General features: G+C 48.8%; 1 protein-coding gene across 1 annotated transcript in view; it reads left to right on the top strand.

The window, feature by feature from the left end:
- Positions 1-27129, top strand: part of SLC4A8 (solute carrier family 4 member 8) — a 62502-nt gene that overhangs the window by 15807 nt on the left and 19566 nt on the right. Inside the window, exons 2-10 of the mRNA XM_090056329.1 lie at positions 7801-7882; positions 11148-11282; positions 14506-14641; positions 18461-18621; positions 20276-20464; positions 21733-21821; positions 23930-24087; positions 24448-24535; positions 25499-25645. Of these exons, the coding sequence (XP_089912455.1) occupies positions 7801-7882; positions 11148-11282; positions 14506-14641; positions 18461-18621; positions 20276-20464; positions 21733-21821; positions 23930-24087; positions 24448-24535; positions 25499-25645 (1185 nt within the window). The remainder of the gene's footprint in view (positions 1-7800; positions 7883-11147; positions 11283-14505; positions 14642-18460; positions 18622-20275; positions 20465-21732; positions 21822-23929; positions 24088-24447; positions 24536-25498; positions 25646-27129) is intronic.

The following is a 27129-nucleotide window of genomic DNA, read 5'->3' as shown; positions in this document are numbered from 1 at the left end:
GCCTTGGCCCAAGCTTAGTTTGCTCTGTTCGGACTCAAGTCCTAGCCCTAGCCTTAGCCCAGGTCACCGCCCCTGCCCCGTTGGCAGGGCTTGACACCCAGAGTGTTATGTGGCCTCCAGTCTACCCCTACAGTCACTATCTGCTCCTCTGGTCAAACACAAATGCAAATACCAACCTAATCGGTCCTAATTCAAACCCCTGTGGGCCACGAGATACCTTTTTGGGGCTGGCCTGACTCCAAAATACAGCCAGTTCCTCCGGGAGCTCCTTGCCATGCAGCAGCCAGGGCTTTGCTCCTTCCCTGACCAGAGGCTGGGTTTATATGCCTCAAGCCCACCCCCTTCCCGTCACGTAACCTTGTCCTCTTCTCCCAATAAATGAGAACGGTTGACACGACAGGCAGTAGCAGGTGTTGGCAGTAGCAAAGGGGCAGGCTGCTGCTGGCTGAATCAGCACCACCGGATACAGTGAGCGATCCTGGTTGACGCGACAGGCGGTAGCTTCAACCACCAGTGACCCAATCATTGCTATCGTTTTTTCTCCTAATTCAGTCAGCAGCAGCCTGCCCCTTTGCAGACCTGGCCCAGTTCACCTGGGCAGTTCAGCCCCGCTGTCCCCTGCCCCCAGGCTCTCTGCAAGCTGCCTCCCCCCTTCCTGGAAACAGGGGGCTTGGGTTCCCCGTGGTGATAGAGCACAGCTGGGATCGTGAGGACAGCTCTGCTCGCTTGTCCTTAAGGATCCAGTGCAGAAGAAGGAGCAGGGAGACTAGCAGGGCTTGGCATGGTTTGGTTTAGCAGAACAGAGACAGAGAAGGGATCGGATTGCTGTCTGCAAACACCAGGGAGGTGGAGGAGCTCCACACGCTACAGAGCAAGGTTGGTACAAGGACAGTTGCGTACAGGCTGGCCAGGAATGCATTTAGCTGGGAAATTGGAAAGAAGTCCCTGACCATTAGGGTAGAGTGGTCTGGGACAGCCCGTGAGAGTAGCGAGGGCCAAAAGCCTAATGACTTTTAAGATGGAGCTTTGCAAGTTTATGGAGGGGGTGCCTGGGATGGCTGGGGCTGGGCTCAGTCAACAGGTCCTTGCCAGACTTTGTCTCTAAATGATGGGATCGGACCCCCTGAAAGATCTCCCTTGTTTGCTGGAGCATGCTGGCTACGGGGTTTCTGCGGTGGCCTCCCATTAGGGCCGGGACCTTTTCCAAATGCAGTTTACCTTCCAGGAATGTTTTAAGGTCTGGGATCTTACCACTTGATGGGAGTTGTGCTCACAATCACGAAGACTTGTGTCTGCTGCTTGTGCAACTGTGGTGCTGGGGCTTTACCGCAAGGGCTCTTTCAGGCTGCCAGCCTTTTTTTTCCATCAAGGATCAGGCTCTGCTCCATGGAAATTTGATGCCAAGCTCCCATGGACTTCTGGAGGTCCTGTAGGCTCAATTCTGAACAGAAATATGGAGGACAGACCATGGATCCCCAACTCTGAACCAACTGGGGGAACTGCCTAGCCATGAGAGACATCCTCTTAGGCTAGGTGGTAGAGGGCACAAATCATGCACCGTCTGGCCTGAAGTAAGAGAGAGGGCCAAGTTCTTATACAGCACCTTCTCCGCGGGGCAAGTTTTGGAGTCCTCCAAATGGCACCCCTTGACTTGCCTCACGCTCATCTTGAGCATACATTTCCACTCCATCTGTTCCTCGTGCATAAAATACCGTGGAGTCACGCAGGCACAGAGCGTAATTTTGGGTGTGGAATAAATCCAGGCAGTGCCGTGTGGGTAGCTACTCGGTGTCATTATTGCTGGGATGGAGCTATTGCTGGGAACCTGTGCGAGCTAACGGTTCACCCCTCGTCCATCTTTCTGAATGATGGTCGTCAGGATGCAAAAGAAATGACCAAACTGCAGCCGAAGTGGTGATGTTTTCCCGCATCCGGCGCCCGCGTGAGCACGAGCAGACCTCAAGCCCAGAGTGGTTCTTGCTTAATCCAGCGCAGTGCTAGAATAAGTGTGCCACTATAGTTATCTTGGCTGACCTTGCTTGTGCCCACTACCATTTACTCTGTTTTTTTCCCCCATAAAACTTACCATAAAAATTATGGCAGAGATTAGGCCACTGGTGGTTGAAGCTACTGCCGGTATCATCCATTGCTTCCTCATGTTTCCTTGTCTCTGCCTCCCTCTCTTGCTGCCTCTTGTCTTGTACTGAAGTTCAAAGCTCCTCAAGGCATGAACTTTCTTCTTGTTCTACAGTTGTCACACAGCTGGTGAGCAGCGCTCCTAGTTACTGCAGTGATGTAAATTAATCATAATAATTAATCACAGCAGCAATAGAAGTGCTTTTTGGTGTGTAGTTTGCTCTGCTTCCCCAAGGAAAATGGGCTGCCTCGGCAAACCCGCAAACCTGTTTCTCTGCCAGGACTTCCAAAAAGTTTCGAGCGTAGCCCTGGTTTCAGGCTGACACTTGCTTATACAAGTTTAACTTACACCTCACCTCCACATTTGACACGCAGAGTCTAAGGTTACACCTATGCCGTGCCCTGAAGTTGTGGTTCCCACACATGTAGAGATACTTGAGCTAACTTTCATTTTGTTCTAAATTAGGACCAAGAGGAAGTTGGTTGAAACTAGCTTTAAATGGGTGGTTTCCCAGCTGGTCCAGGAGGACGTGGCAAATGGTTCATAGGTGATGCCTGGGTGGTACTGAGTTTAGCATGACTTTGATTTTTGAATGAAATGCTAAGGGTGAATGGTGGTCCAGGAGAGGTCTTGAGGGCTAGCGGTTCACTGGTGATCCCCAAACCTTGGGAACCACTGGTTCACATTACAGAAGAGCTGTGAAAAGGGGCACATTGTGCCAGATTAAACTCCCTTGCGTTTCCCCAAGTTTGGTGCCAAATATTGTGCATTTCCCAAAGGTTCCCCCATCATATTATTTGCAATGGCTGCAGGTTCTCCTTTGCAATTGGGGCAGTAAAAAATAAAAACATAATGGCCCCATGGCATCTGCTGGCAACCCCTGACTTTTTAGAATAGCGACCATTGTTCATTTTCAAGGTGGTGTTATTTCAGAACTTCAGTAAATTATAAAAAAAATCGGTTATCAGGCAAGGTTTTTTTGGCAGTCGTATAACAGCGAGTGATGCAGAACTCGTGTCAACCGTTTTGGCAAGCTCAAACAGCGACTCTTTCGCTGGTGAAATTGTGTCGGCTTCCTGAGATGGGACTATATCTTTGAATTTACGTTGTGCTTGGGTTTGATGCAGTGTTTCAGGGGAGTTGCTTTTATGTGCTTCCCTTTTAAGAGGACCGGATGCAGCACATGCTAATCAGAAACTAGGTGAAGTCTCAGAAATGAAACCACTCGTTATCTGAGGTTGTTCTGTGCCTGATTGGAAAACCCTGCCAGGGGCTATCTGGGCAGCTGTTGCTGAGAAGGGACATGGAGTGGCAGGGGTAGTTGCGGGAGTAATTAGGCAGTGGAAAATCAACAGCTCTTTATAATAAGTCTGCTGCTAGGTAACATGAATGAATCGATCAAAACAGCACCAGTCTGCTTTCCCGCATGTTTACTCTGAAATTAGTACCTGTGGGGGCTGGAAGCATTCGTGCCTGTTTTCAGATTGGGGCATTTCTGCTATTGCACCGATGTCCTGCTTCCTTTAGTCATGCGACCTAGGATTATCTTATGAAATAATTTCACTTTGCAAACAACGATGCTGCTTTGAAATAATAATTAACAAGGAATAGATGCACAAGCTGACATGTCCAGGGTAAGCCCCTTTCCCCCTGAAGAGTCGAAACTCAACCACCGGCTTTTATTTTTAGCTACTGTCCCCCACTATTAAAATGTCGATCACGCTAGTGTGTCATCGCTATGGGAGAAAGAAAATTGTAGCTGTGTGAGAGCTGCGAGCTGTCACGGCTCCAGCTACCCTACAATGCTGCTGCCATCCTAAATAGGCCAGCTGCACCACAGTGTGACGGATACCGCTTTGGCTGATACAAACCGGGCTGAGCCAGAGTTAAAAGCGAGGTCCTGTAGCTTGAGTTAAGTAGCTGTGCTGACAGTGAATCAGAGAGCGAAGGGAACCCGTGTGCTGAATTAGCATCGCATTACTCTGGGCAGGTAATCCTCGGACAATGCAAATCTGGCTTCTCCGACGCATTTGTACCACTCCTGCCCCCTTATCTGCTAACCCCCCCGTGGGTGATCAGCTGCTTTTTATTTTCTTATCCTTTAATCCTCAGTTATTTTCTTTCTTCTTAATAACACAGGGAAACCTAAAGGCCCCAAGTGAGATACGGGCCGCATTGCATTTGGCGCCGTCCAAACGCAGTGAGCTGCTCTCACTCTCGCTGCCGTGCTGTGCTTTGTGGCTGTGACGGGGGACGGTGTTGGGGTGAGCGACTTCGGACTCTTTAGATGAGCCTTGCTTGCAAATGCAAGGGCCTGGACTGGACGTCCTAACTACTTTTGTCCTAACGGTGATTTCCAGGTGTGTGGGTGGGTTTTCCTGTCAAAATTAAGGGACAAACCACCCAGAAATTCATGCACAATAAGTTCTCATAAGGATGTGATGCTCGGGAACGTGCTGGGCTTGGAAATCAGTCCTCTGGCTTCTCTTCCTGCACCGCGGGGTAGTATAAGACGTTGCTGAAAGCATGCAAGTTTTTACATCAAGCTCAGTGTTCCGGTTTGAAGATAATAAGGAAAAACAGCATTTACAATGATTGCCCTTGCAACTACATTGAGATATGGGGTTTTTCTAAAAGAAATGGCTCTTGGAGTCGCATGGTTCTGTAAAAACCTCAATATAATTTTTTAGGAAAGTATCTAGCCCTCGTGATTGCAAATGAAATCATGCAAAGATGAATCCTGCAAGAGTCCGAGAAGAAACCCAAAAGGGGGAAGTAAAAAGGACCTCATTGGGTGTGTCTATATATGTGCTTTAATGTGCATTAGCCTATTTTAATGTGCATTAAAGAAGCATCAGAAAACCCCATGGGCACTTTTACACATGCTCTGGGATGGGAGGCAGAGCTTTAATTAGAGCAGCTCTGAGAGCCACTATAATTAAAGTGGTGCTGCATCTCCTGTATCAGCGTTCCCATGCTTAAAAACGGTGGCGGGGGTGCATGAACTAAAGCTCCTTTGACGAGCTTTAGTTCAAGCACCTCCACCTCCATTTTGAAGTGCAGGGCCTCTGATACCCAAGATGTAGGAGGCTGTTGGACCACGGCAATTAATTGAGTCCACTGGAATTGCAGCACGTCGGAGCAGCCTTTGCGTTCATGCATAGACGCCCATGCTCTTTAGCTGATGCACATTAAAATATGCTCATACACATTTTTTCCAGTACCTCACAAGGGAGGTACTAGATTTAATGCACATTACCTAACGTGCATTAATTGAACATTAATGTGCACATGCTTTTTCATCCTGGGATGTGCTGGATATCCGCCACTTCGGAGCAGACTCGATAAATCTGCTCCGCACACAACCTGATGCGAACTGTTCTGTGTAGAGTCTAATTGTATAAGTGGCGAAATGCACGTCAGCACGCAGAAAATGGAAGTGGTGCACTTTTGAACTAAAGCACCTCTGATGTTGCACATGCGCGCGACTCGTGCATGTGTACAAATGACCATAGTTAATTGCCCAGTGTCTTCTGTGATGTAAGGGTATAAGGTTAATTAGGAAAGCCATTCCAGTTAAGGAGTAGCTTTGCTCTTTACCAGGGATCAGATTTTGGTCCGTTTGATTTAAAACAGGTTGGCATCAGATTCACTCATTCTGCTTTCTGCATATCCTTTCCCAGCATCTGATGAAGTGAGCTTCAGCTCATACGTTGTGCAACATACACACACACATGCACATGTATACACACACATGTGCATGCGTGTGTATACATACACATACAAAGGCTCCAACTTTTATGTTCGTTGGCGGGATGGGGGAGCACTAAGATGAGGGACATGTGAAAAGTTTCATGCATTTCAGGTGACAGCTGTCTCCCTGAGGGGGGCCAAGGCCCTTGGGCCCACGTGCTCAGTGCCTCTTCACATACACACACATGCTTTGGTTAGTCTATAAGGTATGAATCTACCCTACCTTCTACCGGCTTCATTAGTAAAACTAACTTTCTTGGGCACGGAGAGGAAACGAAGACCCTGCGATGTATTTTCCTCTGCTGCTGCAGAGGTACTGAATGCAATTTAGCACAGAGAGAGGGAAAAATGTTATCAAGTTTTTCCAGAAGGCCGTTTATTAAGCCACAGTTGTAGCGTAAGTCTGAAATGTGGCTGGTTTTTAGTTCTTTGAACAGAGAGGGGTAATCCCCTTTTGTGGTTCTCATGCCTGGAGAAATTAAAAACAAGACTCTTCTTTGCCCATATTGATTGTTGTTCACATGCGATTCCTCTGTTTTCTTTTGGCGTGTGAGACAGAAATGAATTTTCTTTGGGCTGATTCATTCAGGGCATTGCAGCATCTTGTAACTCCGTGGTCAGTATGTGAAATCCCCCCGCAGGCCCAACACATTAACGGATGAGTGTATTACAGCTCGTTGCTGTACAGCCTTGGTGTTTAGCTCTGGAGAGCCAGCATCCAGTATCTGCTATGTTAACCAAGTTGTCAGCCGTAACAACTGAGGAAGCCACGGCATCTGAGAAACGATGCTCTGCATAGTCTCATGAACCTTGCCTTAAGAAATCCTGGTACAACTCCTAAAGCTCGCCTGCCCAGCCCTGAACCTTTCTTAGAGCGTGCCTGACCACAAGCAAAAGAAGTCCGCCAGCAGCTGACCTGCAGTTCCCTGGGTGCGTCTACACATGCAATTAATGTGAATCAAACTCTGGAGCAGTTTGAGTCAGAGTAAACTACTTATGGGTGCAGCATCTACACGTGAGCCCAGGACAGCAGCAATCTGAGCTGGGGTGGAGCAGGCCCAGGTTGGCAGATAACATAGAGGGGGTCAGCCCTGGGCTTCGGGTGGCAGTGGAGGGGCTAGCTGGGGCATGACGATGCAGAGCTTGTGGAGCCAGGCAGGAGTCTGGCTCCTGGCCGGCTTGGCTAACGGGGCATAATTTACTCCCACGGTCAGCATTTACATGTGCATTTGATCTCAGTAAATTACCCCGCCTGTACTAACTTATGCTGGCATCATTTAATTTACTGCAACCTAATACTGCTGCACGTGTAGACGCTGCTGCTTTACTTCACAGCTTTACTCTACTCCTCAGCAGAGCATATGTATAGATGTGGCCCCTGCTCCTGATTTGGGGCCCTTCTGCAGCCCGTTTTCTATTTCTGCTGCCCTGATTAGGGCCGAGTCCAGGTGGAGCGACAAGCCATGGAGAGCCCGATTCCTAGAAAAGCTGTACAGGGCAATAGGAACAGGAAGTTCAGTGTGCACAGCTTTGTGGGGTCACAAGGTCTGACATACAAGTAGAGGGTCTGCTTCGATCTAGCGAAGGCAACCTTTAGGGTTGACCCTGGATAGGACCCTAGGCATACCCTTGTTGCACTGCCGCTTCTGTTTACACACACAGCCTGGAGTGAAATGAAAACTCATGAGCTTTATAAGGTTAGAAACATTTTATTGATTGATCAATTGATTTTGCTTTCAGAGTGAGTTTGCATCACATTTGCTGGCTTTTCCCCCACAATTGGGAGGTCTTTTAAGCAAAGAAAGGTTAGATCCTTTACACGGAGCCAGGAGCTGAGCCTCTGAGGACACTGCTCATTAGCCCAGAAATAAGCTCGTGTCTTCTTAAATATTTTCCTTTTTTTAAAACAGAGACCTGATGAAGAGGCGGTTGTGGATCAAGGTGGGACTAGCAATGTTGTCAACATCCATTATGAGAAGGAAGAGCTGGAAGGTACGTGCGCTTCTGCATTGGGGAGCTTATTTTCCTCTCCCCCAATTCCCCAATCTCCTCATTTGCCATGATTTCCTGCTGCCAGGGTGGGACCTGGAGCACATTCCAGATGAAATAAAAGGGGATTTGGTCATAGTACAACTCCAGCAGTCCTTTTCTTAGGATCATATTATCACAGAAAATGAGGGTAGGAAGGAAGCTCAGGAGGTCCCATCTAGTCCAACCCCTGCTCCAAGCAGGACCAGCCCCAACTACATCATCCCAGCCAAGGTTTTGTCTACCCGGGTCTTAAAAACCTCCAAGGATGGAGACTCCACCACCGCTCTGGGTAGCTTGTGAGAGAGGTTTTCTTAATATCCAACCTAAACTTCTCTTGCTGCAGCTTGCTCATTGCTCCTTGTCCTGTCACCTGCCCCCGCAGCTCCATCCTCTTTTGAACCCTGCTTCAGGGAGTCGAAGGTTGCTATTAAATCCCCCTCAGTCTTCTCTGCTCCAGACTAAAGAAGCCCAGTTCCCTCAGCCTCTCAGCACGAGTCATGACCCCCAACCCCCAAACCATTTTCTTTGCCCTCCACTAGACTCTCTCCAGCTTGGCCACATCCTTTCTTACTTGATTGTCTTCTCTCACATTTTTTATTCACTAGTCCTTAAACACCAAAGACCCAGTATCCCTTTGTGCTTTCACTGACGCTGCTGAAAAATGAGCGTAAATCATCACCTTTTGGTCTTGGTAGTGGTTTAAACTCACTTAGGAACATGAGACCCTTGGAAAGAGCTCACAAGTTCCACTTAGAAACAATCCTCACTTGCAATATTTGGATCCAGATCTGGGTTTGGCTTCAACCTTCTCCCCCAGCCCAAAGTTTGGGGTCCTTCGGGCACAGAAATTTGGTTTGGACTATGGGAGGATGGGCCAGTAGTAAGCATGTTAGCCTTGGACCTGAAAGGCTGTGATTCTGCTCTACCACAGATTGCCTCCCCCTCCCTTTATGAACCTGGACAAGACACATAGGCTGAGCTTTTGAAAAGTGACTAATAATATTGGGTGCCTGCCTTAAGACAACATGGAGGGCCTGATTTGCAGAGAACGGGGTGCTAAAATGCTCGTTTGCAACCCAAAAAATGCAGTACCCCTTTAAAAATGGGCTTAAGCTCTATGTGCCTCACCTTGCTTTATAAAAAGAGATTTCATAAATTTCATAGACGTTAGGGTTGGAAGGGACCTCATGAGATCGTCGGGTCCAGCCCCCTGCCCAAAGGGCAGGAAGTCAACCGGGGTGAGATGACCCCAGCAAGGTAAGCATCCATACGTTTCTTATGTCTACCCTTGGAGTGATACAGGTTGGCTGGCTCCTGCCTTCCAGAAGCCCCGAGCAAGCAAAAACGATCTACCCTGAAAGGAATCAACCTTCAAGAATAAAGACAATTTAATAATATGAACCCCTACTCCAAAAAATCCAGATGTCACCAGCAGATTATTATCTGGGAAAGCCTATGAAGCCACTGGGGACTTCTCTAATGCTGCTCATTTGGCGTGAAAGGTGCCCAGATGCTCAGGGGAAGGAGATCAGGAAAACCCAGAGTACAAATGTCTTCCATCTGCATGATGGGGATAATAGCCCAAGAGTGCCAGGAGGCTAAATCCATTACAGGTTATGAGATCTTCAGATCAACTGTTTCCGGGAGGGGCATTGTAAGTAGTGTGGTTTTAATGCCTCGTAATAACTAGCAGCGCGAGCCTCTCCCAGAACATAGAGTTGAATGACAACAGGCCTTTAATGGCACTTCTTCGTGACGCGTCAACGGAGCCGATGCCGGCGAGCGCTCACAACCCCACCGGAAGGGTCTTGCGACCCCCAGCTGGGGAGATGTCAGCCTTGGCTGACTTCCGTCCTCACGCAGGCCGTAAAGCCTCTCCCAGTTTCCCCCTCGGTGGGGCAAAACCTGCTTAAATTAGCAGCAAAATAAGCCGGGGTCATTTTTCACGCGTCCCTTTGATAAGCAAAGGAACAAAACAACTCCAGCGGAAACCGCGTTCGCGGGAGCGGCAGGTTGGGATGATTCATCCTCGTGTTTTCTTAGTCTAGCAGGTAGAGCAGCCCTGCCTGGAGAGGTCACTGGAATAATTGGGATGCTGCAGGCGGGTGGCTCTGGGTTTTCTAATATGGTTCATTATCAGGAGGTGGGTTGATCTCCTCTTGCGCTTTGCCTTGTGCACAGTCTTAAGGTAATTACTTTCTGCTGCGGCTTAATGAACCGCTGTGAGCGTCGTCCAGCCGGAGCTGTGAATTGCAGAGAGGTTCCTTTCTTTCTAAAGGACTTTTTAAAAACAAGTTGCAGTCTTGGGGGTTTATACCCCCCCAAAAAAAGAAAAAAAGGAAAAATTAAGGGAAAATAAACCAGGTAAAGCAAAGAAAGACTAGGATAATCCCACAAACTTTAGGAGCCCAGCTGAAAATTACTCCCCGAGAGAGATCCAACTAGTCCGGTTTTGAGCACAGTGAATTTCCATGTCGGGGGACTTAAACTCATCAAAAGGTTGTTCCGGCTTGACTTTGCTTTTTTTTCAAGCCAGATTATTGAAACCAGTGCAAATCCCCACGTGAACACTTTTATTTCAGTTTAGGCACTGCCTATTTGTGGCTAGCTTAAATGTCTTCCCCACCACTCTTGCCACACCAAAACAAAGCTGCTTTAAACCTGCAGAAGACTCCTTTGAAATTGCTTTTTGGTTGAAATAGGTGCCGTTTGCTCACGCAGGCAAAACCTTTATGGTTATAATTCCATATTCCTTTCAGTATAAGTGCTTTTGTGTTTAAGACTCACCTGCATGCTCTAACTCCGAATTTAACGGTCAAAAAAATAAATCTAAGACGTACTTGCAAGGCGCCTCTGTTGCCTTCGACTTGCACGGGAGTAGCAGGCCATTTTCAGAAGAAAACATTTGATTTTGAAAAAAGCAGCTTGTATTTGAAGAATGTAGTTTGTTAGCGAGGCCAGGCATATGGTAGGAGTGCTTTTCTGGTGTGAAAACTGAACGTTTCGGGAGCGTTTTATTCTGCAAGGAAAGGTCGCTATTTCACCTTTTCATTCCACGTGCCGAAACGCGAGGGAAGCTCTGTTGCCGTATAGCCCAAGAACCTCGGGGTTGACTTTTTTAACTGGCTTTGAACATGGCAAATTTTGAGGGGCAGCTGTGTTTAAAAGCCCAGTTGACATCACGACCGTATTTTTATTACCAGCAAATCCTTCCGCTTTGTTCCAGGGCACAGAACTCTGTACGTTGGGGTCCGAATGCCTTTGGTGAGACCGGGTCACAGGCATCACCGAACTCATGGCCAAAAGCACAGGAAACGGGACCGGGCGAAGGGAGCAGCTCAGGAAGAGCAGGAATCTCATGGTAAGTTAACCTGCGATTGGAGTATGAGCGGGTGTTTCATAGATTTCCTGGACATTTGGGCTGGAAGGGACCGCGGAAGATTGTCGAGTCCAGCGCTGGAAGGTGGAAGCACAACTTGGGGAGCTCATGGGGGCGTGTAAGAGTCCAGTCTTGCCGCTTCCATGCTCATAGGTGGTGTTGAACCCAGGAGCTTCAGTCAGTACCGTTATCCGAGCTCACCCCTGTAGAAGCATCAATCTGAAATGAGTTGCTCTGGAATAGAGCCAGATTTTTCGCAATAGCCACAATAGGGATTTTGCCCTGCAGCTTGGACACCTTTCCACAGCCCTGACTGACATAACTATGCCGGCAGAAGTCTGTGGGGTAGAGCCGGCGTTCGCAGAAAAGACGGAGAGAGAAATGAAAGGTCACTGCTGTTATGACTTATTCATGACCAAACTTGACTGGGGATTTGAGCTGTTGCCATGACAAACAGTGGGATTTTACTCTGTTTGCATTTAGTGTAAATCTATTTGCTAGAACGTCACTTTGAGGGAAAAAAAAGCCGAAACCTGCACCGTGTTCACGGAGCTTGGATAGTGACTCGGATCCAGATTTATCAAGTATCTCAATCAATTCGAGTTTCCCTCAATTTGCTCTGGTTTGGCATTTACAAGCGGATTTTTGAAGCAACTCAGCGCCCACCTTCTTATCTAGGTGCTTATACGGTTGCTGAGCACTCCTGAAACCCTGTCCTTGATCAGTGGGTTCGTTCGTTCGTTCTTTCATTTGTTCTTTCTGTTGGCCCATCATTGTTTGGCAGGGAATTTCTGCTGTAAAATTCCTCTCTCCAATATTTAGCTCAGAACGTTTTTGCAGAAACACAGCACGCCGCGCATTAGCTCTGATATTCCCCAAATCAGGTGTGTATCTTGGCCTGAAACTGAAAACAATGGAGAGGAAAACGAGACTTGGTTTCAGCATATCCTCCTTAATTGAAAGCGCAGGGGACCACCAGATACCGATGACGAAATAAGCGGGTTTGAATTCTCCAAATGACGGTACTCTGTCTTTATGATACAAAGCCATGGTATAATACCTGTATAATCTTTCTCACAGCTTCTTAAGGGACGAGTTTATCGTGGTCCGCTTGACCATCTGCTGATATTGGTCATGGAGAAAGTTGCTGGTTTTTAGCAAGGGTTTCATTAATCCTCCTCCCATGGCGTACGTGCTCGCTCAGACTCCAGCTCCTTGTTTTCTTCTACCTTTGCATTTTTTTCTGTCTTCCTCCGCAGGGGTGTCCTGACTCGCTCTTTTACCATTTCCTCCTGTGAAAGCTGATGCTTTATTGTCACCACTGAAGAACTCCTGGAAATTGGTGGGACCGCCCATTTCCCCTGAAGCTCAGCCCAGGCTGGATCAGCTTCTTCGGTAGCCTGGGTGCCAACGCTGTCCTTTGCAGAGCAGTTCGCGCTGACGTGCGCTGGCACTTTATCCCACGTAGCGACGGCGTTTCTCATAGCATCAAAAACTTTCCGTTTTGGCAGATCTGTGGCATCCCTGGAAACTTCTCTCAGCAGATAACGTGCCAGTTGTTTCCCTTCACGTGCTGTATTATGCCCTGATCTAGGGCCTGCATGTAGCTCGAGGTGCTTGCTGGGAGAGAGGGCGCACACATATGGTTCAGGCTCAATCCTTCCCAATTGTGGGCCGCACAGTTCTCAATTAGTAGGAGCACATTTTGGTGTTGGCATGCCAGGTTCAGATTGGAGCAACCTTTCTTGAAACAACTCAGTCTTCATCCATGCATTTTTGTTGGCTCTGTACAGGCCAGGCCGTTCTTTCACCCCTTTCGAGCACTGGGGATTTTCTAACTTCTACTAGCTCTTCACTACCATCAGCGTTGCAGCTGAATAATGCAGGTCTTTCTTTGCTTTTCTTCCCACTGGGACACATTTCTCTTTTAATTTCCAGTGTCCTATCAGGCTGCAGGTTATAAAAAAGTCCTGTCAGCATTGAACACGTCCTTGAGTGTGTTTCTTTTTATCTAGAATTGGCTTCACACTTTCACACCAATTTTCTGCAGCCACGGCATGTATGAAATATGCTTTGCCACATACGCCAAGCGAAATAGTGTTGTGATGATCCTGGAAACTCTGGAGCCAACCAGTCAAAAACTGAAGCTTGATTCCTAGCTTCAGCCCAATTTTGTCTGCTTTCTCCTGAATTAGCAGCTCAGGTAGCGGATGTGACTTGCTCTCGTATCACAAAACCGCTCAAACACTTCTTTCTCTATATCTGAATGCTTGGCACCTTGGATTCTTCTCCTCGTCCCGGCTTGGCATCTTCCTTTGCCATCTTCTCTATTGAATCCCACTTGTTCAAATACGTCAAAAGTATGAAAGGAAGAATGCCATACTTTTTAGCAATTTCCACACTGGATTTCACTTTCTTATCTACTTCGTGTGTCACTGTCAAGTTCTGGGAAATTGGGAACTCAGATTTCCCTTTGATTGCCGTGATGCTCGCCCCTGCTGGACTTGGCCATGGCTGCAAACATCAGGTACCTACAGTTCAGGCCATGTTAAATAACCAGCACATTATCAAGCAGCGTTGGAGTATCTTGCTATGCATGGCGTACAAGGCCATGAGCTAGAAAAGGGCATGCGATATCTCCATTTCCGCAGACTAACGTTGCAGTGGTATCTATAAAGTATTCCTGCATTTTGAAGTAAACAAACAGGGTTTCATGGGTTAACGGTCCAAAGGACCAGAAAACGGCACTGAATTTCCAAGTAGCTGTATTTCAAATGATCATAAAGCAAGAAAAAAGATCTGTCCTTTCAGCTGGGGCATGACAGTAGCTTCGAGGTATCCCAACACTTTGAACTACCTGATATTGAGTTAATGAGGTTTTACCGTACAGCTCTGTCGGCCAAACATTTAGTGTTATTTCCCTTCCAATTCGTCGTCGTCTTTAATGTGGCAGTAACCAGGAACCTGATTATGGACCAGGCCCCCATGATATTACATACAATGCAAACACAGACTGAAAACAGGGCTAACATCCTAGACACTGGAGGCATAATGCAAATGTTGCATTTATTTCCATACTCGTGGGGCAGGTTGAGACCAAGTGCCTTTGACATGATGTTTCTGTTACCTCCACCAAATGCTTTGTTTTGCTGATCTTGCAGTGCGGTCGCAGGAGACACAGCTCTAATTCTCCTTTGTTCGGTAGACACCCCGTCTCAGCGAGTTCGGTTTATTCTTGGTACTGAGGAGGATGAGGAGCATGTCCCCCATGACCTCTTCACGGAGCTGGATGAGATTTGTGTGAAGGAGGGGGAGGACACAGAGTGGAAGGAGACGGCCAGGTGAGCAAAGCGCTAAACCCCACTCGCGAAAGCAAACCGAGTGGGCCCTGCTGCGGTGCCGCCTCCTCAACCTGCTGGATGCATCCTTAGATTGTGCCTATACAGCAGCCTCCTGGTTTTCCCAGTCCCATCCTCTACCTCAACCAACCTGAAAAAAAGCCCTTATCTCATCCCCCAGCTGCAGTCCAGCTTGCACTGGAAACGTTTCTGGTTGTCAGAGCCCAACAGCAGGCTTCACTCGTGCTTGCTGCTCCCCTAAATATGCAGGAGTCAGCCAGCATTTGACTTCTGACACTTCTGTACCCAGCTTCTCGCCTCTACTCCTTCTTGGGGGAGTTTGCTAGGGAAGGCCTGGTTGGAGAAAGGGGCAGGAAGAGAGACGGCAGTTTAAGAAACCCAGATGTCACAATGCCAGAGCTGCTGCCGCTGCCAGCACCTGTGAGGTGTCTGTCCAGGCAGGACCGCTCACCATCAAAGCTTCCCCCTGGGCCCAGGTTTGGCACTGTGGAGTGTGCTGTTTGCAGGTCCCATCCAGTGTCAGCCAGGTAGGGGAGTGCCGGCGATGTGAGCGGTGCCTCCTGATGGTGTCCCACAGGGAACAGGCAAGAAAGCTACAGGAGGAGGTGGTGAAGCATCCTGCACCATGAGGACTTTATTGATTCAGTACTGGAGGAGACGTAGGACTGTGGAGGAGGGACTGCCAGGGGTGGCTTCAGAGAAGGAAGAGGGCACGGACTCCCAGGAAGGTGGAAGCTGGTGACCTGTGGCAGCAAGCAGAAGTCCTCATCCCCACCTGCAGTGGTTTGCCCGGAGAACACATCTGGAGCGCTTGCAAGAGGAGGAGGAGCATGTTGCACTGGTGGAAGAGGCCAGGCCGGGCCTCCCCAAGGTGGGGAGGATCGAGATCACTGCCATCAAGAGGATGTGATAGATGGAGGTGGTTGGGGACTCTCTTCTGTGGGGGATGGAGGCAACCATTTGCCAGCCTGATCTGTTGTCTCGGGTGGTCTGCTGCTTGCCCAGAGCCCAAATATTGTGGAAAGATTATCAAGATGCATCTATCTGGTCCTCTGACTACTACCCCATGCCACTCATCCATGTGGGCACCAGTGATAATGCCAGGGGTGACCTAGAGCAGATCAAGAGTGACTACAGGGCTCTGGGTGCAAGGATGAAGGGGCCGAGGCGGTATTCTCCTTTATCACCTCTTCGATCCTTCTGGTGAAGGGGAAGGGCCTGGGCTTGGGCGGATGCATCCTGAAGATGAATGCACGGCTGCATGGGTGGTGTCACGAGCCGGTGTCAGCTTCTTCAACCATGGGATGTTGTTTCTAGATGAAGGATTGCTAGGAGGAGACAGGATCTACCTATCAAAAAGAGAGAAGAACATCTTGGCTGACAGGCTTGCTAATCTAGTGAAGAGGGATTTAAACTAGGTTTGCAGGGGATGGAGACCAATGCCCTGAGGTAAGTGGGGAAGTGGGTGACCTGGGGGAAACACAAGGAGGAGAGGGCAACAGGGGAGGCCTCCTCATTCTTGCTGAGAAAGTCAGGCAATCAGCTACTCACTTCAGGTGTCTGTACACGAATGCATGGAGCCTGGGAAACAAGCAGGAAGAACTGGAGGTCCTCCCAAGTCAAGAAACTGTGACTTGATGGGGAATAACAGAGACTTGGTGGGAGCTTGCATGACTGGAGCACTGTCATGGATGGGTGCAAACTGTTCAGGAAGGACAGGCAGGGGAGAAGAGGAAGAGGAGTTGCACTTCATGTAAAAGAGCCATAAGATTGCCCAGAGCTCCAGTATGAAACTGCAGACAGGCTTGTTGAGAGTCTCTGGGTTAGAGTCAGAGGGGAGAGCAACAAGGGTGATGTCGTGGTGGGGTCTGCTATAGATCACCAGACCAGGAGGAAGTGGTGGATGAGGCTTTCTTCAAAAAGCTAGCAGAAATTTCCCAATCACTGGCCCTGGTTCTCATGGGGGACTTCAGTCCCCCTGACATCTGCTGGGAGGGCGATACAGCAGTGCAGAGGCAATCCAGAAGGTTTTTGGAGAGTGCTGGGGACAACGTCCTGGTGCACGTGCTGGAGTGGCCAACTAGGGGCCGTGTTCTTCTTGACCTGCTGCTCACGACCAGGGAAGAATTGGTGGGGATGTAGGACTGGATGGCAACTTAGGCAGCAGTGACCATGAGGTGGTCAAGTTCAGGATCCTGAGAAAAGGATGGAAGGAGAGCAGCAGAGCATGGACCCTGAACTTCAGAAAAGCAGATTCTGACTCGCTCAAAGAACTGATGGGCAGGATCCCCTGGGAGGCCAGTCTGAGGGGGAGAAGAGTCCAGGAGAGCTGGCTGTATTTTAAAGAAACCCTACGGAAGGTGCAGGCATGAACCATCCTGATGCACAGGAAGACTAGCAAGTATGGCGGATGGCAGCTTAGCTTAGCAGGGAACTCCTCACTGAGCTAAAACACAGAAAGGAAGCTTACAAGAAGTAGAAACTGGGACAAATGACTAGGGAGGAGTATAAGAGCATTGCTTGGGCATGAAGGGATGAAGTCAGGAAGGCCAAAGCGCAATTGGAGTTGCGGCAAGCAAGGGAGGTGAAGGGCAACAAGAAGGGTTTCTACAAGGATGTCGGTAGCAAGAGGAGGCTCAGGGGAAGTGTGGGTCCATTCCTGAATGGGGGAGGCAACCTTGTGACCAAGGATGCAGAAAAGGCTGAAGCGCTCAATACCCTTTTGCCTCAGTCTTCACAGGTAAGCTCAGCTCCCAGATGACCGCACCGGCGGCACAGTTTGGGGAGGAGCTGAGCAGTCAACAGTGGTGAAAAAACAAGTTAGGGACTATTTAGAAAAGCTGGATGTGTACAAGTCCATGGGACCAGATGCAGTGCACCCGAGGGTGCAGAGGGAGTTGGCCAATGTGATTGCAGAGCCTCTGGCCATCATCTTTGAAAGCTTGTGGTGATTGGGAGAGATCCCAGATGATTGGAAAAGGGCAAATATAACACCTATCTTTAAGAAAGGGTGGAAGGGGGATGCAGGGCATGACAGATCAGTCAGCCTTACCTCAGTCTTTGGAAAAATCATGGAGCAGGCCATCAAGCAATGCATTTCTAAGCACTTGGAGGAGAAGAGGGTGGTTAGAAACAGTCAGCATGGATTCACCAGGGGCAAGTCATGCCTGACCAACCTGATTGCCTTCTGTGATGAGAAGACGGGCTCTGCAAATGCAGAGAGAGCACTGGATGTGATGGAGGTTTCACAACCTCTCTGGGTAACCTGGTCCAGTGCTTTGCTATCCTCCCCTTGAGAAAGTTCTTCCCATTTAACCTCAACTTCCCTTGCTGCAACGTGAGCCCATTGCTCCTTGTTCTGGCATCTGCCCGCACTGAGAACAGCCCAGCTCTGTCCTCTTTGGGTCCCTCCCTCCTCTCACCTGTACGTTGGATGCCTTGCACTGCTCCCCCATAGATGTGACCTAACCTTCCCAATGAAGCTCCCCATTGATTGAGGGACCTGTGTGGTTGCTTGGTTGTTCACCCCTAGAATGTGCTTTGCACTCATAGGATCATAGGGACGTAGGGCTTGAAGGGACCTCTCGAGGTCATCGAGTTCAGTCTCATGCTCAGGGCAGGATCAACTGGACTAAGCTGTTCCAGCCAAGTGTCTGTCTAACCTGCTCTTGAAAATTGCCAGGGATGGAGATCCCACAACTTCCCTAAGTAGCCTGCTCCAACACTTGGCCAGGTTAAGTGTCTTGTGATTGAAGCAAGCTCCCACTGGTATTTATTTGTATTGATTTGTAATATTTCCAGGTGGCTGAAGTTTGAGGAAGACGTGGAGGATGGAGGGGAACGTTGGAGCAAGCCTTACGTTGCTACGCTGTCCTTACACAGCCTCTTTGAGCTGAGGAGCTGCATCATGAATGGTACAGTCCTCCTGGATATGTGTGCCAGCAGCATCGAAGAAATCGCAGGTACTGCTCTAGCGTGGGATGGGTTTCCTGGTTTCATTTCGGACTTTGGCTTCCCTTTGCATCATTTTTATCCCTGCAGATATTTTAGCCAATGCACTGATGGGTTTGAGCATTGCCAAAAAGAGTACATTTGAAGCAACAGGTCTATATGAGATCATTCACAGATTTCACATTTCAGATTTGCAGTCCGCAGAGTTCTGATTACACTTCTCCAATCTTTGCACAGATGAAGGTCATAAGACCATCAGTTTTCCACACTGAGTCCCTGTATTTATTCATATACCACCCTCCCCAAATAAGACACATGCCTTGTTGGAAAGGCATCATGAAGAAAAGAAAATACTTTTAACCAAACTGCTCAGAATTGCTTAAATCCTGATTTAAGACACACGCTGCAATTTTCAACTGCTAATTTTTGGGGGGTGAGGAAGTGTGTGCCATACGTAATGTATGTAAGGTACCTTGCCAAGCAAGTTGCAGAATTATTCAGAAAGATGATGCTGAGAACAACTTCAGCTAGCAGAGAAAGATGTATAATCACTTATTGTGCCACTCGTCTAGCAGAAGTATGTCTGGACAGCTTGCAATCAGAAAAAGAGGTGAAGTTGATTAAGCAAACTATTGGTTACATGATTCCCTTTGGTTTTGTTCTCTCTTAACATTCAAACTGCTCTGAATTGTCTGAGTTCTCCATGTTTCAAAGCCAATGCTTCTTTGGCAGATGACCAAGTCATATATTTCTGTTGAGAAAATAATTGAGGTTAATTGAAAAAAAAGCAGCTTTGTTGAAATTTTTTGATTGGCGGTTTTCCATTCAAATTCTGAAAGCGCAGATGATGTCAGTCTCATTCTTAGCACATTCCTCCCAAAGTGGTCCCAATTACAGCCAATTACCCAAGAAATCTCAGGGAAACATTGTGTTAGAGATTATTTATAATTGGGTTAAATGTGTGGAGTAATACAATAAGGGTCAGATCAGGGAGGAAAATTACATTATCTAGGAAGGGACGTAACAGCATTTGCTAAGCAATGAAGAACAATTTCACTGATGGCTTAGTAAAGGAAAATTCTTGCTTTCCTTGAAAAGACAAAGATATATTGACAATGCTACAATAATCTTGCTAAATAGGATAGTTTTGGCATTAGCTGGCTGTGTCCTTTGGGAGCGGCAACACTATCTTTCCCAGAGTGCAGTCTTGTTGTGGGTATATTGCATTGAGGACAGGTTTTGTTCTATCACTTCAGTGGGCTACCTTGCCTCTTTTGGGCCAGATAGTGATTCTTAGGCTGAAATTCTGGCTGTATCGAAGGCCACAGCAAAACTTCCCTTGGCTTTAATAGGGTCAGGATTTCAGTCCCTGTCTCCTCCTCCTGTCTTATGTTGTGGGCAGGCCATCTGTGGTTCATGCCACAAGTGACATGGGCAGCCTTGGCATGTGGCATGTGGCAGACCAAGGATATGACAGGCAGCACGGTGGCAGATAGGGCAGGGAGCAGAAAGCAGAGCAGCAGATCGGGTAAGGGAAGGGGATCGGTGTGGCACTCGGGAAGGGTGCAGGCCTATTTTGTGGCACTCGGGGAGGGTGCAGTCCTGCAATACAAACAATAGGTAATAACTTTCAGGGCAGGACAGAGAACCTATTTTTCCCCCTAGATATGATTTTGGATCAGCAAGAACAGTCCAGCGAGTTTGATGAAAGCATGCGGGTGAAAGTGCGGGAGGCCCTGTTGAAGAAGCACCACCATCAGAATGAGAAGAAGAGGAACAATCTCCTCCCAATTGTCCGCTCTTTTGCAGACGTTGCCAAGAAACAGTCGGATCCACACTTGTTGGACAAGACAGGTGAGGGGTGTTTCTTCGGGCACCCGTACCCTTTTCCCCCGGATTTTTTGAGCGAGCCTGAGCATGAATCTGCATTGTATCCTTGGTGTGTTTCACTGCCATACCTCCACGTATCTACTCGGAGTTGCACACGCCAAACCGGGGGTGCGTCTATATGTGCGTTAACATGCTTTACTTCACGTGCATTAAATCTAGTATCCATTGTGAGGTACTATGAATCTGTGCATTAGCTTGTCTTAATGGTTTTTAAGTGACACTTAATGTGCATTGTTTTTTTAGTGATATTTTAATGCGCATTAAAATAGGCTAATACAAATTAAAGTGCAGATGTAGATGTGGTAGACATGTGGCAATGAAGCCATTCGGGGAACTGAGGTCTCAAGAGGGGTCATAGGGGCTGACCCTGGAGCAGTTTTGCCATGTGTGAGCAGAAGCAGGCAGGTGGGAAGTGCTTGGTAGAGATTTGACCTAGGATGTGGTATAAACCACATAAGGGACCTCGCAGCTGAAGTTCTATCGCCAGTGCAGGAAGCAGTGTTGACCTTGACTGGCCACATCAATAAGTAAGCCACCTCTTTATTAATAGACATGGATGCTTATTAGAAAGAAGGGGTGATTGTGTAATGTGCATGCAGCTCCCATTTGTCAGGAGGTTATAGAGTAACAACATGTGTTATAATTAGGGCTGTGAGAAATGGCACCGGTTCTGACTCCAGTTTCGAGGTCCGGACGGAACAGTGCTTTGTATCAAATATAATTTCGAGTCGAAACAGCATCCTTGTTTCACTGAGTTCCCAACCCCAGCCGGGGGCTGGTAAGGCAGCCCAGCTGGGCTTACTTCCCAGATCGTGCTGGGGGCGGGAAGGCAGCCCAGCTGGACTGCCTCGCTATTCCCCCATGCTGATTCTCTGCCCCCGCCACATCTTGCACCAGGGATGGGAAGTCAGCCCAGCTGGACTGACATCCCATCCCCAGCACTATGGCCGAAATGGTTTGACTTTTGAAACGTTTCGACTAGCCTCGTTTTGTTTGGAGGCTATTTCGACGGCCTTTGGTTCATTTCAATTTTTCTGTTTCGACCTCAAAATGAGTTGAAACTGTTGAAACGAAATGGCTGTCGAAATTTGCACAGCTGTACTTATAATGGGTATATCTAGGGGAACCAGAGTAAGGTGACTCCAAGGGTTTCTTTTTGTTGCTTGTTAGAATTAAGAAAAAAAATATGATTCCTCTCATTGTCTGACTGGTGCTATCTTTTTCCCTTTCAGCCGTGCACCTGTTGTCTCCCCATCCACCCACCACTCTAGAGATGAAGAATGGAGTGAACCATGATACAAGCCCTATGGATTTAAGCAAGGTGAGTGAGACGCTACATAAAGGAAATGCAAGTTATAGACTTAACCCTACTAGCTCAGATAGGTTGAGAACTTGATGCTCCAGGAGAAAAGCCCTCTTGATAATCTGGCTGCCCATGCTTTTGAAAACCCTGGGCGTTTGTTCAGGTGCCAAAATTGGCCTTTAAAGTGGCTTAATTGCCCTTTTGCACTGCTTTAATGGCATCGCTGTTTACACCTGCGGCAGGGTATTTCACTTTAACATTGCCACGATGTACACGATGTACAGTGTGTTTCACTTTAAATGACCTTGTTACGTAGCAAGGTAAAACCCATCCAATGTCTTTTATTTTGCTGTGTAACAAAGTGCATGGGGCGCTGGAAGCCCAGACATGTTTGGGGAAGCTGGGACTTGGCGGGCTTTCAGTGCCCCGTGCACCGTCCCCACCACCTTCTTCCACCGCCAGCACACCCAGCCACCCTCCTGCTGCCTGGCCACACTGGCCCAGGGGCAAGCCAGCCTCTTCCCCTGTGGACCTAGGTGGTGGGAAGGCTTCAGGGCCAGTGCATGGGGCACTGGTGCCTACTTGCCTCTCCCATGGCTGGGGGGCTTGCTGCTGGCAGGCCAAGCAGCCCCTGAGCTGCGGGGGACCGGAGACCTTCCCTCCACAGTGGCGGCACCCCCCCAGGTGGCACCCGTTCACTAGCACCCCATCCTGGTGGTCCTGGGGGGGCACCAAGCCCCGTGCAGCTCAAGGGCTGTGCAACCCAGCAGCAGCTCATGCAGGATGGCTCCATTGAGGGGAAAAAAAAGAAAAAAGTGGCAAGGGGCTTGATCTTTTTTTTTTCTCCCAGACCCTTCCTGCCTCTCCTGTGGCCAGCAGGCAAGCTGCTGGTGGGCTCTGAGCTGCAGGGGGCCTGGTCCGTCCCTCTGCAGTAGCAGCACCCCCCGGGCAGCACTCACCTGCTAGCAGTCCAGCTGGGTGGTCTTGGGGGGCACCACCACTATGGAGGGAAGGACCAGGGCCCCCCTCAGGTCAGGGACTGCTTGGCCCACCCGTAGCTCACCCCCCTGGCCACGGGAAAGGCAGGTAGGCACTCCCCTACAGGCAGGCAGCCCCTGTCCTTAGGTTTGTGTGCTTAACGGAAGTAAAAGGCTGCTGAAAATCAGACTAATATTGGGTGCAGGGGGTCTGAAAATCTGGTGCTGAGCTCTTGTGACATTGTGCCTTTTTATTTGGGCACTGTTGCCTCCTGCCGGGCGAACTCTACCGTCACTGAAGTCAGCCATCAGTGAATTACACGGTTATCATTGGTCGGGTACAGCCTACCGTTCCCGAAGAACAAGGGGCTTTTGTTTTTTCAATTTAAGTTAAATCCCTTTCCACCTGGGGCATTTATACCAAAATAAAAGTGCCCGTATGGATGAGTAGATAAAGCTGGTAGAATTGACTGGTGTGAATTAACTCCTTGATCATACAGAAAAAACCTTCCCACACGAACCAGACCCTTAGGCATCATTACATGGGTATAACCACTTGTGCACCAGAGATTATGTCTATTGAACTATCTGGGTGGAAAATTGCTCCCTGTTGAAATACTGCACTTACTTGCATACCACATGCACTTTCTTTCCAAAACTAGCCCTCCGACATTGAGGTGGGTGTTTTAAGTACACGGGGACTCTGCAACCACTGCTGGAAGCAGGCCCGCTTCTGGCCACATGAGTCAGCTGGTTAGCTGAAAGCTGGAGGTTTAACCTTGCCGCAGCCGCTGCTGGACCAGCAACCAAAAATTTGGCAAGGGCTATGACAAGGTTAAACCTCTAGCTTTTGGCTTTGTAAGAAGGGGAGGGCATGCAACGCTGGCAAATAGACTTTTCCTTGCTCAGTGCTGGCAAAACTCAGCCACGACTCTGATACATCTGGTTTTTTTCCTTCATTCTGCCTTCCCAAAACAGGGCACGGGTCTTATATGGAGGTGTGGGTGGTAGGCAAGAAAATATAGCAGTTAAATCAATAACAACTATGCGTGAGTCAGGTCCGCATAGACTTATTATTGATCTGGGGATTTGATTTGCCCCTTATTTGATGGGTACTGATTTGTCTGGTGACTTGTGCTCCCGGATCAGGCTGAGCTGCATTTCATGAAGAAAATTCCCACTGGGGCAGAAGCTTCCAACGTTCTGGTGGGCGAGCTGGATTTTCTCCTTCGTCCTGTTGTGGCGTTTGTGCGCCTAACTCCCGCTGTCCTCCTCTCGGGCATGACAGAAGTTCCTATCCCAACCAGGTAAGGGAAGTTCATGGCGGGTTTATTTTGACATTTAAAAATGACCTCATTTCCTAATGGTAATTTAGTTCAAAGCCCGGGTGGGCTTGAAACAGTACTTATCAGCTCCCTGGGAGGATACTGCTTCTTTTAGAAATCCAGTGAATGGCTTGAATTTTAGTTTTAGTTGTGCAGTGCCATTCCAGGGGAAGATTTTCTGAGACGTTAAGGGCAGCTCCAGTGCACTATTTCCACTGGAAGTCAATGGAAGTCAGGGGCTCTCTCCTATTGCAGTGAATGCCAGTTGGACATGGAGATCCATTCAGAAATCCCTGCCGGTTTCTTTTTGCTCTTCAGACAATTTCTTCTCCTTGTGAACAGGTTTTTGTTTATCCTGCTGGGGCCAGAAGGGAAGGCTCATCAGTACCATGAGATTGGCAGGTCAATGGCTACCCTCATGACAGATGAGGTACAGTATAATGCTGGAACTGATTACCGGCTCTTCTCTTTAGCATTTCCTTGTTCTCTTTCTTCAACTAAATCACTTTCTCTTAGTCTTCTGGGTGAAGGGTAGAAACAGGCAGATTGCAGGCTGAATCTGTGCTGTTTTGATGAGAAGAAAAGATGAGGGAAGGATGGGTGGATAATAGACCAGTAAAGACGTTCATGAACTTCCCCAGCTGCCGACATAAAAGGCCGTAATTGCCAGTTTAGGCATCAAAAATGAGTAGACTGGATTTTCAAGAAGGGCCTATTTGGAATAGTGGCCTTGACTGTAGGTGTGGAGCAAGGCTGGTTGGAAGCAGTGCATCCTAGGACAAGGGTGGGCAATTGCTTGGGATGAAGGGCCACTTAAGGACTTTTGGTGAGCTGTTGAGGGCCGGGGGGGGATAAGGTGCATGCAAGGATAGGGTGGGCTGCACCCCTGCACTTGGTACATTTTGGAGATGGCCGGAGCGGCCACACACACCATGGCCTGGGCTGCTCCCCGCACCTGGGCTGGGCTGGATAGAATTAGATGGGAGGGCCGGATCTGGAGCTGTATTTGGCACACCCATGCAGGGATCCGGGCCTATATAAAGGAAAATAAAGAGCAGTAGGGCTAAAACTACAAGTCCAATGAGGTACTGTAGTGCTTTCCTGTGTGTTGCTGGGGTTTGATTTTTTTCTCATTGAAAACTCAACATTTTCCTGGAGGGAAGGGAAGAACTCAAGATTTTCTGACCCGGTCTTATGACAACTTACCCCATTGTTATTATTCACTGATACTCCATGAAGGCCACGTGGCGCAATGATTAGGCACTGAAATGGGACGTGGGAAAACCTGGGGTCTGTTTCCAGGTCTGCCATGACCCGCCCTGAGAACCTGGATGCATCCTTCCCTGCCTCAAATTTTCCCTCCCTTATCTTGGCATATCTTAATCTCTTACAGATTTTCCATGACGTTGCTTATAAAGCCAAAGACCGTGGGGACCTTGTGGCTGGTATTGATGAATTTCTAGATCAGGTGACAGTGTTGCCCCCTGGAGAATGGGATCCATCAATTCGAATTGAACCTCCAAAAAATTTACCTTCCCAGGTATGCTGCATTGTTTGCTTCTAGTGTGACAGAGAAGCTGGAATAGCTGCCTGTGATGGGTACCTGGGATAGTGGAGGTATGCTGTAGCATAGTGGATAGTATCTCCACTGCAGTTCAGAAGACCTGGGCTCAGTTCTCACTTTGACACTGCTTTGCTGGGTGGCCCTGAGCACATAGAAAGAAGTAGGGCTGAAAGGGACCTCCAGAGGTTTCATAGTTTCATAGCTTCTAGGGTCGGAAGGGACCTGAGCAGATCATCTAGTCCAACCCCCCGCCATGGCAGGAAAGAGTACTGGGGTCAAACGACCCCAGCAAGGTGTTCATCTAGCCTCAGGGTAGGAGCCAGCACCACTTCTCTTGGAAGTTGGTTCCAGATCCTAGCCGCCCTGACCGTGAAGTCGCGCCTCCTGATATCTAGCCTAAATCTACCCTCTGCCAGCTTGTGACCATTATTCCTGGTCACTCCTGGCAATGCTCAGGGGAACAGAGTCTCCCCCCAGTGCCTGCTGGTCCCCTCTGACTAGTTTATAACAGGCCACTACATTGCCCCTCAGCCTTCTCTTGTGGAGGCTGAACAGGTTCAGGTCCCGTAGCCTCTCCTTGTAGGGCCGGCCCTGCTGTCCCCCTATCATGCGAGCGGCCTTCTCTGGACCCTCTCCATGCTGTCCACATCCCTCCTGAAGTGCAGTGCCCAGAACTGGACGCAGTACTCCAGCTGCAGCCTGACCAGTGCCGCATAGAGGGGGAGGATCACCTCCTTGGAGCTGCTCGAGATGCATCTGTGGATGCATGACAAGGTGCGGTTGGCCTTCCTGACTGCCTCCCCACACTGCCGGCCCATGTACATCTTGGCATCAATAAGGACTCCAAGATCGTTTTCTGCCTCTGCACTGACGAGAAGGGAGTTCCCCAGTCTGTAGGTATAGTGCCGGTTGTTCCTCCCCAGGTGCAGCACCTTGCACTTGTCAGTGTTGAATCCCATCCTGTTTTCATCCGCCCACCCCGTAACTTGTCCAGGTCTGATTGCAGCCTATTGCTCCCTTCTAGCGTGCCCACATCCTCCCACATCTTAGTGTCATCAGCAAATTTGAACAGGATGCTATTTATCCCCTCGTCCAAGTCACTGATGATGTTGAACAGTGCGGGCCCGAGGACCGAGCCCTGCGGGACCCCACTGCCCACGTCCCTCCAGGTTGAAAATGACCCATCCACCACCACTCTCTGGGTGCGGCCCTCCAGCCAGTTGGCGACACATTTGACTGTGTGGGTGTCGACACCACAGTCCCCAGTTTCTTAATAAGAACAGGGTGAGAGACAGTGTCGAAGGCCTTCCGAAAGTCCAGGAAGACTATGTCCACTGCTACCCCTGCACCTAAGGGTTTGGTGACCTGGTCGTAGAAGGCCACCAGGTTGGTCTGACAGGACCTGCCGCTAATGAACCCATGTTGATTGCCCCTAAGCATAATCTCCTCTGCCGGCCCCT

This window comes from Crocodylus siamensis, chromosome 6 (assembly GCF_052110815.1).
Source record: "Crocodylus siamensis isolate JL-2025a chromosome 6, ASM5211081v1, whole genome shotgun sequence".
NCBI classification, from domain to species: domain Eukaryota; kingdom Metazoa; phylum Chordata; order Crocodylia; family Crocodylidae; genus Crocodylus; species Crocodylus siamensis.
Note: the sequence above shows the minus strand (reverse complement) of the source record. Positions and strands in the feature narration are given on the sequence as shown.